Genomic DNA, 16,414 nt, shown 5'->3' with positions numbered 1-16,414 from the left:
TGGGACTCTGGAATGCTTTTCAATCCTAATCCTCCTATCACTACCTGGAGGAAAAACCTATCCCTCCTTAAAGACTCATTTCAAATTATTCTTTCCCAGCAAAGGCTTCCCTAGTATTCCTCATCCTCTCCACACCTCCAACCCCAAACATCCTTCCCAAGTCATTCCAGGAGATTTAATTACTCCTTTTCTGTTCTCATAACACTTTGCTCACAGTTTTACTGCAGTACTTATTACAATAATTTATATTAGGTTATATGTTATGCCTCTTATTGTATTGTGAGTTCTTCCAGAGAAGTAAATGAGTTTTGTTCATCTCTGTAACTCCTAGTCACTAGCACAGGATCTGGCACATACCAAGACTCAATAAAGGTTTGGTTTAGGGAAAAGGAATGAGAGAATAAGCAAACATAAAAATAAAATTCTAGATAAAATGTTACAATAACACATTAGGAAGGAGTGGTTAATTCTAGAGGTGTGGCTTCACAGACAATGTAACATTTGAGATGACCCCTGAAAACTGAGTAGGATTTGACAGGTGGAGATGAGTGTTGGGGAAGTGGAGGGAAAAGAAAAGGCAGAACTCCTTAAGAATTTAAAAACTGAATTTATCATAGCAAAATAATGCTGTAAATTCCACATGGTTCTTATCTAAACCATCTGGTTTATGTAAACAACCTTAGTAGAACTCTACTTGCTAACATTTGAACAGGCACTTTGAATTAATATATATTTTGAAAATAGTAACACTGTGCTGTCCTTTAGAAAAAACTGATAATTTAGATAATTCTCTCTCCTCCCCAAAAATTAGTCCAGAGTTTGGCTAGGTTGGTACATTGTAAATTCTCGTTCTTTGATCTCAGAATTCCTTATTAAGAATAATTCCTGATTCTCTTATGTTTCCCAGGACTGCAGAGCCAATGAGTAGCCAAACTGTTGCAAGAAATTATTTTTGGTATGGGGGCCCAGTCCTTCTAAACCTAGATGTTTCCTCTTGGAGTCATTCTCCAGCCACTAGAGAAAACCAGGGTGCAGATTCAGTAATCTCTAAATGTCCCTTCCAGTTATAACATTCCCTAAAACTTGTCTCCCCTGGACTAGAGATTGGGAGTTCAGATGAACTGAATAATCAATATGTAAACTCTTGACTCAAAGGGTATCTGATGCCCTATGTTTGTTTTCTTAATAATATTTACAATATGGCTATTTCTAGCCATACTATGCCTTCATGGGAAACAACTGAAAACTGGATGTGAGGACTAGAGTTTCTGGCGATAGAGAAATCACCAGTTCTGAAATGTGACTTCTGACTATAGTAACAAATGCTAAGGCCATCAATCACTCTGTGTGTGTGTGTGTGTGTGTGTGTGTAGGGGGGCGGGTTGTGGAGAAGAGGCATAGGAAGCATAGAAAAATCATAAAAACTAATAATTCAGAAATAATGTTTTTGAACATTTGCATTTTCTTGTTCTGACAAATCAGTGACAAAATAGCACTCGTATAAATAACCAAGGCAAGGTTCATCCCTGATATTTCCAGGTTAGAAGGATGTGATAGATGTTAGCAAGCTACTATTAGAACAGAGTTGTCTTCTAGAGTGTAATTGGCTGGAGTGCATACTGAGAGGTAGGAGAAAAGCCATGGAAAGATTTTTCTATAGAAATCAGTAGTCAGAGGGAAATTTCCAAAAATATGTCTTTCTGTGCTCCCAACTATGTAGTATATACATGCACTTGTATGCATAACTCACTTCAATGTCTTCTTATGTCATCATTGCTCCTGGAATGTCTTTTTCCTCTTTTCCTTCTTTACCTATCTAATAACTACCCATGACTCAAGACATGTTCTGTAAAAATCTGGCCAATTTGTTCAAATCCTATCTTCTCCATGAAGTCTTTCCTACCTACTCAAGCCACATTTTCATTACTTAAATTTCAGTAACATTTCCAGTCAATTCCATTCAATTATTTGGTTGTTTCTTAATGGTTTCATTGGAGATAGTAAAACATTGTGACTAAAAGTATATCCTGCATGACCTTAGACAATATATGTGACCTTAAAAAGCCTTTCATCTATTAAATGGAAATATAAATAGTCCCTTTCACAAGGTTATTTTGAAAGTTAAATGAAAATAATGTGTGCCAAGTGCTTTACCTAGCGTGTGGTAAGTGTTCAATAATTAGTGGTAGTAATGGATGGAGGTGGTGAGAGTAGCGATAATAGTAATAATCATTGCCACCATCATTGGTCTCATCAATTATATTGTATAACCTTTGAAGGCAAGGACTACATATCCTATCTGATTATTCTCTCGTGTCCCCCTAATTTCCAAAATACTCAATTGGCTAATTTGATATTTGCTGATTGTATGTCCATCTCTGTTCAATGTTAACTGCCTCAAAGAAATGAAATTACATCAAAAATAGAATTTTTCATTTTTTTTGCACCATGGAAGCTGTTGGATGGTTTTTCTTAGTTTGCATGCATGAGTAGTTTGGATGGAAGCTGACAAAGTAATCATATGCAACTAGACTATGAGAAGAATAGGAAACCTCTTAGTCATCCCAAGCTCCTGTGGTATGTGTGCTTGAAAAAAAAACCCAGAAAACTACAAAACCCTGATGAATGAAATAAAAGAAGAATTAAATAAATGAAGAGATATTTCATGTCCATGGATAGGAAGACTCAATATTTTCAAGATGTCAGTTCTTCCTAACTTGACTTAATGCAATCCCAATCAAAGTCCAAGCAAGTTATTTTGTGGTTATCAACAAACAGATTCTAAAGTTTATATGGAGAGGCAAAAGGCTCAGAATATCCAAAATATGTTGAACAAGAGCAGAGTTGGAAGCCTGATGCTACCCAACTTCAAGATTTACTATAAAGCTACAGCAATCAAGCCAGTGTGATATTGGTGAAATAATAGACAAATAGATCAGTGGAGTAGAATAGAGAACCCAGAAATAGACCCCACAAATAGAGTTAACTGATCTTTGACAAAGGAGTAAATGCAATACAATTGAGGAAAGACAGTCTCTTCAACAAATGTGCTAGAACAGCTGGAAATCCTCATGCAAAAAAAATCTAAACACAGATCTTATACCCATCACAAAAATTAACTCAAAATGGATCATAGACCTAAATGTGAAATGCAAAACTATAAAACTGCTAGAAAATAACATGAGAGAAAACCTAAAGGACCTTGGATATGGTGATGACTTTTTTTTTTAATGTTTATTTCTTTTTGAGAGAGAGCGAGAGAGAGAGAGCACACACACAGGAGGGACAGAGAAAGCGCATGTGTGTGCATGCGCACATGAGAGACAGGCAGGAGGGATCCAAAGCGGACGCTGCACTGACAGCAGAAAGCCAAATGTGGGGCTTGAACCCACAAATTGTGAGATCTTGACCTGAGCCAAAGTCAGATGCTTAACCAGCTGAGCCACCTAGGTACCCCAGTGATGACTTTTTAGTACACCAAAGGCATGATCCATGAAGGAAATTATTGATAAGCTGGACTTAACTAAAATTAAGATCTTATGTTCTGCAAAAGACAATGTAAAGATAATGAGAATATAAGCCACAAACTGGGAGAAAATATTTGCAATATACACATCTGGTAAAGGACTATTATCTAAAATATACAAAGAACACTTAAAACACAACAAGAAAACAAACAGCCCAATTTAAAATCGGGTCAAAAACTTTAATAGACAACTCACTAAAGAACATATACAGATGGCAAATAAATATATGAAAAGATGTTCCGTATTATGTAACAGGAAAATGCAAATTAATTTTTTTTTCAACGTTTATTTATTTTTGGGACAGAGAGAGACAGAGAATGAACGGGGGAGGGGCAGAGAGAGAGGGAGACACAGAATCGGAAACAGGCTCCAGGCCCTGAGCCATCAGCCCAGAGCCTGATGCGGGGCTCGAACTCACAGACCGCGAGATCGTGACCTGGCTGAAGTCGGACACTTAACCGACTGCGCCACCCAGGCGCCCCGAAAATGCAAATTAAAACAGCAAAGAAATACCACTATACACCTATTAGAATGGCCAGAATCCAGAACACTGACATCACTAAGTACTAGTGATGATATAGAGCAAGAGAACTCTCATTCACTGCCAGTGGGAATGCAAAATGGTTTGGCCACTTTAGAAGATAGGTTGACAGTTTCTTACAAAAGTAAATATGCTCTTACTATACAATTCAGTGATTGTGCTGCTTGGCATTTCCCCAAAGGAGTTGAAAACTTATGCTCACACAAAAATGTGCACATGAATGTTTATAGCAGTTTTATTCATAATTGTCAAAACTTGGAAACAACTACAATGTTCTTCAGTGGGTGAATGGATAAACTGTGGTACATCCCTATGATGGAATATTATGCAGCATTCTATTATGATAGAAATGAGCTATCAGGCCATGAAAAGACATGGAGGAAACTTAAATGCATACTACTGAGAAAAGCCAATCTGAAAAGGCTGCATGTTGTATGATTCCAACTATGTGACATTATAGAAAAGGCAAAACTATGGAGATGATTCGAATAAGATCAGTAATTGCCAGGGGTTGGGGTGTAGGGAGGGATGATATAAGCAGAGCACAGAGAATTTTCAGGGCAGTGAAAATATTCTGTGTGATACCACAAGGATGTATACATGTTATTATACATTTTTCCAAATCCATAGAATGTACAACACCAAGAGTGAACCCTAATTTAAACTATGACTTTTAGGTGATTATGATGCATCATTGTAACAAATGTACCACTCTGGTGGGGGATGTTGATAATGGGGGAGGCTATCCATGTGTGCGGGTAGAGGGTATAAATGAAATCTCTGTACCTTCTCTGTAATTTTGCTGTGAACGTAAAACTACTCTAAAAAATAAAGGCTTCATTAAAAAAAAAAAAACAAGAGAAAAGGAAGGAACAGAGGGAGTAGAAAGAGAAAGAAAGAAACACACTAAAATACCATCTGGTAAACTTCTTTCAAATTCTGTGACTTCCTTTCAGTTCATGCTGTATTGTTTTAACCCTTGTAAAGAGCTGGAATTAAGGCTCTATCTACCACTTGTACATCAGTCTGTTTCTGTAAAGTGTTTGCCAGTTTATGTTAAGCAAACTACATACTGAAACCTTAATACAACAAATTATTTTGCTTGTCATTTTTTTTTTTTAGCTGATAGTAGTAGAACTCTGAATGTGGATTCCACTGCAATGACGCTACCTATGTCTGATCCAACTGCATGGGCCACAGCAATGAATAATCTTGGAATGGCACCACTGGGAATCGCTGGACAACCAATTTTGCCTGGTATGCTATTTTTAATCACGTCACAAGTGTTTCTTTTTATTGACCATGTGGTAATAAATATAACAGTATGACACAACTTATTTTGAAGTTGACATTTACCAGATTCTGCCTAGAGTGTGCATTTTTGTAATATGAGCTTTATAAGCAGGGTGGCCAGTAGTTACTAGTATACTCCTTATTGCACTATGGACTAGGGATATAGCTGATACAGGATATGGGCATTAATATTTAAATAGGTTGTCGAAATAAAAGGCAACAGAATTTGGCAAGGAATTATAAAGTTTATCTAATTTTATAGATTTAGAGGAGACAAATAAACATGGAGTGGAAATGAGAATTGACTTAGACACCTCAAAAATCTTAGATTCCTAAACTGGGGAAGAAGAGATGGTAGGGAACATTCCACAGTGGTTCACATTGAATAACTGTTCATATTTTTTTAAACAAAGTAACCAGTAAGAGAATGGGCATGTTGTACTTACTCCAGCTCCACTAAAGATAAAATCAGAAGAAAAATGCCACAGCCTCTGAAGGGTTTGGTTTAAACACAAAAAAAGCTTCTATACTGTCAGAACTATTAACCGTTAAAATGGATTTGTGAAGACATTAGGGAATTGCCATCTATGGAAGCCTGGAGTGCTTTTAAAATAGCCTAAATATTAATCTTCCCAGGTTCATCTAATTGTGATCCTGCTTTTATTTTATTTTTTTTTTCAACGTTTATTTATTTTTGGGACAGAGAGAGACAGAGCATGAACGGGGGAGGGGCAGAGAGAGAGGGAGACACAGAATCGGAAACAGGCTCCAGGCTCTGAGCCATCAGCCCAGAGCCCGACATGGGGCTCGAACTCACGGACCGCGAGATCGTGACCTGGCTGAAGCCGGACGCTTAACCGACTGCGCCACCCAGGCGCCCCGTGATCCTGCTTTTAAAAGAATGGCAGGACCAGGCCCATCGAGTACCTTGCTATTCAAAGTATAATCTGCATAACCTGGGAGCTATTAAGAATTGCCAAATCTTAGGCACTAGCCCAGAGCTACTGAATCAGAAGCTGCATTTTAACATGATCCCCAGGCTATTCACAAACACAGTAGAGAAACGGATCTAGAGTAATGCCACTTTGTTGTGCCATTTGTCTATATAGTTAGTGACCTCCACCCCTCCCCCCCAAATAATTTCACAGTTCCAATTCAGATTTTGAATCCTTATAAGGTATAATGGGGGCATGCAAGTGTAGGCAACAATACTTTATAATCTTAATAATTAAGAAATGTGATTACATCGAAAACTAGGAAACAAGCTTAAAAGCAGCCAAATATAAAGGAAAATATGTAAATGAGAAATGGGTGGAGAATGAAGGCGCTTGGATTATGTATGTGGCAGAGGCAATGAACTGTCCCACCAAACTATAATTTATGCCTTGGACTATAGTTGACTAGACTGCATCCTACTCCATGAGACCAACCATGATTGAAATGAGCAACCAGGGATCCTTTTAGTGTGAATGATTGGACCATAGATCTCCTTGGGTTTTGAATGACTAGTGGGGCCAATCTGGAATCAGCAGGTGTTATGACAGGAGCCACTATTGCATCATGGTTAAACATTCAGACTCTGGAGTCAATCTGCCTGACTTCCAAACCTGTTTCTTTCACTACTTTATTTTGAGTAGTTAAATATCTTCTATGAAACTCTGTTTCCTCATTCATAAAATCAGACTAATAATACTTAACCCCTTAGGATTTTTGTGACAATTAAATTGTCACAAATGCACAATGCCTGCCTTAGCACAGTGCCTGGCACATACTGCTCAAACGTGTTAGCTATTAAAATATTTTTAAAATCATTATTAATATACTTTTTATACATATTTCTAAAGGATGTAATGGGTCTTTTAAATTTAGTTATTCCTCATTATTTCATTGTAATAGCATTTAAACTAAAATATTATGTATTATTTTATAGCTCCATTTGGAGTGGTCCTGAGTCACAATCTCTTACAGTCTAGAGAAGCTAAACAATCTGATTTGCCTTAAACATTGCCAGTTCATGGAAATCTGATCTGTATGGGTATATGTCTCAGGGAAAAATCTTGAGGCCAGATCTGCACTGATGCAATATGTTAGTTATATTGGATTATTTGTAAATTACAATGTCTAAACATAAATCTATGTTCACATGGTAATCTTCAGCATTTAGTCACCCATCTGCAATGTGGAGCAAGAAAGGCTTAGCAATGAGAGTAAAAAAATCATCCAAGGCATCACTATAGGCCCCTTATTGCTGGGGTCAATAACAGGCCTAAAAATTTGGGTAGGTTTTCTTCACAGGAGCTCAAAGGGATATTCCTGGAGAGAGTATCTTGTTTACTATGTAACAACATAGACCTCAAAGACAGACTGTTTGGGTTTAGATCATTGCTCTGCTACTTGCTAGCTATGTGACCTCACACAAGTTACTTGACCTATCTGTACCTCAGTTCCCTCATCTGTAAAATGAGGATAACTCTAGTATCTACCTCATAGGATTGCTGTGAAGATTAAATAATATGCTTAGCCCAATGTTTGGCATGTAATAAGCACTCAGTAAAAGTTAACTGCCATCATTATTATTACTATTAGTAGTGCTATATGCTCTTTAAGATAAAGGAAATACTAACATCCTTCCTTCAAATGGCTGCTAAGCTACCACTTAAATTGAAAGTATTTGAGTTCAATGCTGCCACCATCAGCTCTAATGAGTGTTCCTCACATCCACCTCCAGCCAGACATTTGAAACCTTACGAGTGATTTTCATTTCTACTTCTAGCCCTCTTTGCCTGCATCTTATTTTCTTAAGCACTATGAAGAAATAGATTCTCAGGGTCCCCTTCAACTTCGTGTTTCAGTAATTTTTTAGCTATGCTTTAGGGAAAGTTACTTGACTTTGGAAACCAGATCTTAGAAATACTGATATTTAGTTTAGTAGTGCTCTTTTTGTCTTAAAAGTACCTTGAGCAATAGTGTTGGGCTGAGACATACGAAGCTATGTGTAAAATTACTTGAGTTTCGTGTCAACTAATTTTTCCCCTCTCTGTATTATTTTAGGAAGGCAGTTTAACCATTGAGGTTAGAACACAGGTTCAGGATCCCGACTGCCTAGGTTCAAATAAATCCCTGCTCTACCATTAAGTAGCTATGTAAACATTGGCAAGTTACTTAACCTCTCTAGGCCTCAGTTTCTTCATCTGTAAAACACAGATAATAATAGCATCTATGACATGGGGTTGTTGTGAAGATTAATGAGTTAATACATTAAAGTCTTAGAATGATTCCTGCTTCACAGTAGTCTATCAATGAACTTAACTCTTATTACTGTTTTGAGTTCACATCTGACATATGCTCACAAAAAGTTGAATTATGGCTCATTTGTATTCTTAGCAACAGTGAAGGGTAATGAATGCAGAAGCAAAATTTTCCCTGGGAGAAGTGCTGGACAATAGCAGGTGAAGGGAACAGTACCTGCTAGTGCTGATGACTGCTCCTTGTAAATCTCATGGTGTATCCACAGAAATGGGAGGTTGACACCACAATCCAATGCTGCCTACCCTTCTTCTTGCCTAGATTTTGGGAACAGAATGCCTGTTATTTTTATTATGTAACATTTTAACTGAATGGGCTAAAACATCCCCCAATTCTGTATCCTCCCTGCCTCAAGATTCCTTGAAATGTAAATGGCAGCCAATGAGCCACATGGAACTGTTCCCTGAGATCACTCACTGATGGCTCAGTAATTCAGCTACTTTTCTGCCCCTTATGAGGTTTCCTACTGAGCTTTTTGTCCAGTCTGAACTGTTCCTACTGAATTTTTTTTTGTCCAGTCTCATCTGGTCTGTGACAATAGAAAAGGCTTTTGGCATTGATGAAAAACAAATGATACATAAGCTGCCTTGATTTCCCCTAGAGAACTCAAATCCATACTGTCATGGAAGCTGAGTCTCTTGACACATACTTGTCATCAGGGTAGTGTCATTATATTCATTGAGTGGGGAGCAGAGAGGCCATCTCTGGGGTTTGGTTTGGAGCTCCCTTTCATCTAACATGGTGTTTTGTACAGCTGCTATTCAATAAAGTTAATCCACAATGATGGCAAATTAGGAGGTCTCCTCTGTCTGGCAGCTGTCTTTCCTGCTAGAGTATTTGCTTTTCCAAGCTGGTCAAATACGACTAATGTTAGTTTTCAAAGAGAGGGACCACGAAGTGTCAGACCTTCTGTTTAAGGAGCATTGTTCTACCCATGATACCAGATGAATCCAAAGATGGATCAATTAAGGAGTACTCATTGAATAGCTCCTTTATTTTACTTTATTTTCCCCTCAATTAAAATATTCTTAGCATCCAAATATAGACCCTGTGAAGTCCCAAAGGAGAAGAGTCTCTCATTATGGTGTCTCCACTTTATTGACTATACTACCTCCATAATAGGAGATGTTGGAAAATAGGGACTTATGGACTTTATTTTGTCATTTTTAAGAAGGCAGTTCTCACTGGACCCAGGGGGCCAATTCTGATGGGAGCAGAAAGAATGAGGATGTGTGACACATGATAGGCCACTGCTCTACAAGCTCCTCAAGGAGAGACAGACGTGTTTCTATTATTTTTAATATCTCCCACAAATAGAATATGGCTTCAGTGGCAGATAAGTTTGAAATCCTGGGAAAAGAGAGCACTGTTCATCAGCATGGTGGACACTTTACTGAAAACCAATGATATGTAAAACACGATACCAAATAGAATTAATGCCTCCATAAAAGAAGCTTGAAGCCTATCCAGTGATGGTACTCTCAAAACTCCCCATGGAAACTATTACAAAGAGTGGCCAAATGAGATCATTTGTTCATTCATTCATACAAGAAATATTTACTGAGGCCTGCTGTACACAGAGTACCGTGAGAAACCCTGGGGATAAAGCAATGAAGAAAAAAGACAAGATTCTTGCCCTCTTACTGGGTTCAGTACTTTGAGAACCTCCATATTTTCTCCTTAATACATCTCACATATGAGATGCCTCTTGAATGATAACATATCAGAGGCTTCCTACCCATTTTGTTCATTTGTGCTTTTATTCATCCATCCATTCATTAAAAACATATTGAGCTAGGGTTAGGGTCATGGGGTATCCAAAATGGGTATGGTTCAATCCTTGCCTTCAAGGTCAGAGTCCACTAGCAGAGGCAAAGTCAATATCACTACACTACAATGTAGTATATGTCTCAGTAGAAACATATAGAAAAGTACTATTTTAGCTAGGGTGGATGAGAGGGAGTGCTAGGTAGATGGTAGTGGTCTGGGAAGGTTCACAGAAGTGGTAATATTTGAGCTCAGTATGCAGAGATATATGAGAATGTATCAGGTGAAAAAAAGGGCTAAGAATGATCCAGGAAGAGGAAATGATGCATCAATTACTGGAATGTATACTAGAGTATACGGCATGGGGACAATGGTTAAATATTGAGTAGAATTATATCATCCCATTCCACAAAGTGTGAGGCAGCATATGAGAAAGGTTATAATAAAAGAGAAAAATTACAAGCAAAATAAACCAGCTTCTAGGAAAATATAAATGAAGGTCAAAGGTGAAGACCAGGGGGCACCTGGGTGGTTCAGTCAGGTAAGCCTCTGACTCTTGACCTCAACTCAGGTCATGATCTCTAGTTGGGCTCTGTGCTGTCAGCACAGAGCCTACATAGGATTCTCTCTCTCCTCTCTCTCTGCTCCTCTTCCACTCCCTCTCTCTCTCTTCCTCTCTCCCTCTCTCCCTGTTTCTCAAAATAAATATACATTTTGAAGTGAAGATCAGGTAGGGAGGTTAATTAGAATTCAGATGTGTAGGTCATAGGATCCTACCCAATTTCTAAAGTTGAGCTGTACCCGTAGCCAAAACAAAAAGGGAAACATGATCAGTTATGTAATTTGCATTTTCCATGAAGAAAAAATATACCAAACCTCAGAGAAGTCAAACTTTTCATGGCCCTTCACAATTTTGTGTGTGTATTTGACATTTTAGCTCTGAAAGAATTTTTTCATAGGGAGCTTCTTATAGGGATGTACACTAAGTGAGGTAGTTGAGTAATTTCTGAAGCCCAAGCACAGCTGTGTAGCTCAGGACTAGTCAATATTATTTTCCCTAATTTGCTGCAAAATATAAAAACTAAAAATATAGTGATTTTTATATAAAACTAAATTTGCTTAGTTGAAATGACTGTTCTTTATTCTGAGATTATAGACTTTCTACATTGTTTGGTTTAAAATATTCTGTCTTTTATGAACTGTGTGCATGGTATATTGGCTAGTTTCTGTTATTTTTTCCCACGTCTTGTTTTGGCAAATTAAGAGGAAGATAATATACGTACATATGTAATTATTTTTATTCCTCTCTAAACTCTAGAAATCTTGGAACCACAGGTGTAGAGTGAAATGTCCTCAGTAATGCCCCTCATCACAGCCTCCCATGATGAGAGTCAAGGTCATGATCCTTAATCTGTCAACTGTTCTAACAAAGGAAGAACACAGTATAAGTAAATGGGAAGGAATAGGGGGAAGCTGGGCTAGAAAGGTAGATATTTGCAAAAATTTATACTAAAGAAATAAAGCTTCATTTGTATAAATTTGAAATCAAAGTTGAAATTTACTGGGGAGAGTCTTTGTGAACTCTAATTATGCCATATAATCCACCCAAGCTTAGTTTGCTACCTTATTTGCCATTGTACACAAACCAAGCCCTGCCTCAATTTTCCAGATGGCCTGAAGTAAGGGTTTAGATGATGTTTTGGAGAAGCAGGCAGATGTTAGTAGAATTTGAGAGTCATTATGCAAAAATTTGGAAACTAGTGCTCTATTTCCAAGAGGGCTACTGATAACTGCAGGATCATCTGTCAGTGTAGCCAGGCTGTCCTTAGAAATATATGTTCTCTCTTAAGATTGACTGCTTGAAAAGTCTTTGTGAGGATTTGCATGGCGAAGAGGCAGTCAGAACTGTAGTGGGTTAAAATTTCATAATACCCAGGCAAAATTCTTATTTTCCAATGAATTTTATAGGAACTCTAAACAAATAGCAATAATGTCCCAGAAATGTATACCTGAATTGGAATCAATTTTCTGTAAAATACCTTAATTATATTTAGATCTCATTTGGAACACTTATTTTAGACTAATTTATGGTTGCATTTCAGTGGTTTTATTGTGAGTGCCAACTACCTCCTGGTGCTCAAAGAGTCTCTGGAACACCTAACAAAGTGGAAATGCCTTTATGGGCCTGGAGGGGCTCTTGGATGGCAAGAAGTCACTAAGTGCAGGCAGAGCCTTTCTGACGACATGAAGGGGCTTCCAGCTAGCCAGAACCAGGTCCAGTACTAAAAAGGCAAGACCAACAGTAAATGTGTCACCTCCTACCTTTGCCCACTTCCAGTTCATACACTGCCACAATTTTAACTTCATCTGTGAGTCAAAGTTGAGACAATGGATTTTAAAGAGGCCTCTAAATTAACTATTAGTGTGGCAATATGTGTATCAAACACCTGAACAGGAAGTTCTAAGTGTAGAGATAAGCAACCAGATGGTAGCCTTTTGGAGAGAAACATTTGAAGGCCTGCTACAGGTTGGATAGGTAGAGATAGAGCTTAATCTGACAGGGAGTATCTCTTTTTTCCAGTGGATCCATGGACTTTGTGGGAAGCAATATAGATGAATGATTGAGAATGTGGTTAGTAAAAGCCACCTACTGTATGGTCATACATACAGTGTTAATTCTGTGAGCTTCAATTTCCTCATCTGTAAAATAGGGAGTAGTATATTGTCCATTCCTTAGGATTGTGAAAATTAAATGAGATGATATGTATAAAACCTGAAAATCCATACACACTCAATTAATGGTTAATAGTATTATGGACACCATCCCTCTCCCCCGCTACAAAAGTGGAGTTTGCATTTTATCAGAAGAAAACCAGTGTGATCCATCCTGCCAGAAAATATCAAGAATTGAACCATAAAATTGGTGAGTGTGGCAACTTTGTGAGGCATCAAAAATGGGCAACCTCTAAGGTTTCTAGTGCTTTGTAGACATCTGTAGTCTTAGTCCATCTAGTAGAGTATCAGTCACCTGGCATTGTTTCAATGGGCCGTGCAGTGCAATGACCACAAGTGCTCAAGATGGTGGCTCTGGGACCTTGCAGGATCCCACAGCACCATTTCAATAATCTGAGAAGAAATCATGGTCAGTCTAGTTTGGGTACTTAGTGTACTTTCTATTCCCATTCTTTGGAAATAGCCAACTCTATTAACTAACTAATCACACCCCAGTCCCTAGGCATGCTGCATATTCTGTCTATTGCTGTATGACAAACTACTTTATAACTTAGTAGCTTAAAAAGCAATCATTTTATTCTATTTTAAGATTTTCTGGGTGAAGAATTTGGGCAGGACTCTTATGAGCAATTCTTCTATGCCATATGGTATCAACTGGGATGCCTCAGCTGTGGTAGTCTAGTCTGGAGATTCCAAGACAACTTTATTCATATGCATGGCATTTTGGCAGGGACAGCTTAAACCACTGGGCTCAGCTGGATCTCTCTCCTTCCATTTACTCTAAGGCCCTCTCCACATGTCTCTCTACCACAGTAGTCCTACACGTTACATGGTGTCTTGAAGGTCCCATAGCATGCAATCCCAGAAACAAGAGGTGGGAATGGTGTCTCTCTCAAGGCCTGAGCCTGAAAACAGGCACAACTTCTCTTATGTCAAAGAAGTGTGGAACCCATCCAGATTCAAATGGGGGTGGGGGACATAGATTTTACCTCTTGGTGAGAGGGGTGTCAAAGAATTTGTATCCCCCTTTAATCTGTCACACTGGGAAAAAATAACTGTATGGAAGTACTTAGTTGTTCATTTGCCATGTTTTTCATCATAGCAGTTTCACCTTATACCTATAATTAAGTTAATTCATTAAAACAATTGTCACACTGCATTGAGAGGCAGTGTAGTGGTTAAGAGTATTAATAGTTAGACCAACCTGGATTTGAATCCTAGTTCTGCTTCTTACTGGCTGTATAATCTTGGGCAAGTAACTCAACACTCTGAGGCCTAATTTCTTTATAAAATGAAGGATAATAATAGTAGCTAGGTCACAGTCTTCTTGGAATGTGATTATATAAAATGCTTAACACAGTGCCTAGCACATTGTAAGCATCCAGTAAACAATTTGGCTGTTTATAATAATTGGTGATACATAAGTGTAACTGCATGGATGTTTCCAAACTAGACTATGAGGCCGAGAATTTTGTCTTACTCGTTCCTTAAATCCCAACTCCTGGCACAGGGACTGGCATCAGACTATTGAATGGATGGACATATGGATGACTGGATGGCAGCGCAGCAATGGTATGTGCCTGCAATGTAACCCCCTGGCTCAAATGTATAAAGAGAATGGAAGATAATTGTACTGCCAGGTAACTACTCTAGGTAGAATTAACACAAGCTGCTAGGGGGCAGGAAAGCTTAAGGCCACACTGAAATATTACTTGAAATCACATAGTAGAGTTGCAACTCAGAGGAGCAAGCTGGCCCAACTGACACACAGCACTTGTGGCATTTCCAGTTAAGCTGGGACTTTGGGAAGTTCATGAATCATAAGACGAATGCAAACCAACATTTATGACACTTCCAGGCATGGCAATACCAAGTCAGAAAGGCTGCAGGGAAAAGGTACTGGAAGAAGAGATATAAAAGCAAAACAGAACAGGGCATTTATTATAGGAAGGACTTTGGAGGAATACGTTGGCCTTTTCCATAGCCCTTGTATAAAATGATTTCAGATCTCCTTCAGAAGTTTGAATTCCTAACATAAATATTAATACTATGTAATTATAGGTGTACTCCTCAAGCCAGGCTTGAAGGCTCAAAGAGGGAGATAATTTCTCTGGTGTCCTATTCCCAATGTGTTTTAAATTGTTGGACTTCTTTGATATTCCAGGTTCTGCAATACTTGTATAAGTCCCATGACTTCAAATGGTTATTTTCTTGGTTGGCATCAGAAATTTACATCGACTTGGGTGCTTAATGGTTGAAGATAAACAAAAGAAATAATCAATGTGTTAGGAGCCTTTGAAATGTCATGTGCAACCTGCCCTCTAGCAAGCCCTGCTAGGCAGTGTAGCCTATGGAGCTCTTGTCATATTGAACGCAAGAAAGAAAGGGAGTTTATCTACTCTTTGCTTTAGCCATATGTCATGAATACATCTGCTTTTAAATGAATTTCATAAAATATTAATGTAATCATACCAAACAGAGTGGTGAGTACCTCAGTCAGGAGTTATATTTATCTTGTGTATTTGTTTTTTGTTTGTCTCCATTTGTTAGTAGACAGTACATGGAGACGGGCATTTCTTTCTCAGCCGAAGTGGCAGGACTTGCTTAATGAACTGATGTTTCTGTAATCTGTGGTAAGGCAGAGTTGTGAGTGACAGAGCTGTATGAATAACAATGAGGAGGCAGGCAGAACAATAAAAGGGAGACAAACATTTCAGTTGGAGAGGAAAAATAGATGGAATTGTTTAGTTGGCACACAATCTAATCTGATCTTTTCCTACGGAAAATTAACAGTTTGTAAATGGGTGAGATAATGTTAACAATTTTTCCAAAATAATAAACACAAGAAATCAAATTTTCCAAAGACGTAAATGGTATTTTTAACCACAGTGCTCCTATTCTTCAGTGTGGGAACATAGGGCATCAGGGGCCTAAGTCCTCCAAGATGGAAAGGAAGACCTGGACCCCCTGACCCCACCTGATAGAGCCTGACATATAAAAACCTATCACGAATGCTTGTGGAATGTGGGAATGAATGCCCAAAACAGTGAATTTATTGTTGTGTGTATGCATGTTTTGAATGGAAGGAAGGAAACTTACCTATCAGGACTACCACTTATCATGCCATGGGTTTTCGTATCTGTTCTGTCCTTTCATCCTTTGAGCTAAATGTCATCATTTATCCCCACTTTTATCAAAAACAAAATGGTGGTACACAGATATTAAGAAGCCTTCCACTACTATGTGG

At 38.2% G+C, this 16,414-nt stretch overlaps 1 protein-coding gene across 5 annotated transcripts in view; it reads left to right on the top strand.

Annotated features, from left to right (window-relative positions):
• ENOX2 (ecto-NOX disulfide-thiol exchanger 2) overlaps nucleotides 1-16,414 on the top strand; it is a 274,222-nt gene that overhangs the window by 204,997 nt on the left and 52,811 nt on the right. For all 5 annotated transcript variants that reach the window (XM_043571659.1, XM_043571658.1, XM_043571657.1 and 2 more), the window contains one exon: nucleotides 5,191-5,325. In XM_043571659.1, coding sequence (XP_043427594.1) covers nucleotides 5,229-5,325 — 97 coding nt within the window. In that variant the 5' untranslated portion in view covers nucleotides 5,191-5,228. The remainder of the gene's footprint in view (nucleotides 1-5,190; nucleotides 5,326-16,414) is intronic.

Source organism: Prionailurus bengalensis, chromosome X, assembly GCF_016509475.1.
Source record: "Prionailurus bengalensis isolate Pbe53 chromosome X, Fcat_Pben_1.1_paternal_pri, whole genome shotgun sequence".
Lineage (NCBI taxonomy): Eukaryota > Metazoa > Chordata > Mammalia > Carnivora > Felidae > Prionailurus > Prionailurus bengalensis.
Note: the sequence above shows the minus strand (reverse complement) of the source record. Positions and strands in the feature narration are given on the sequence as shown.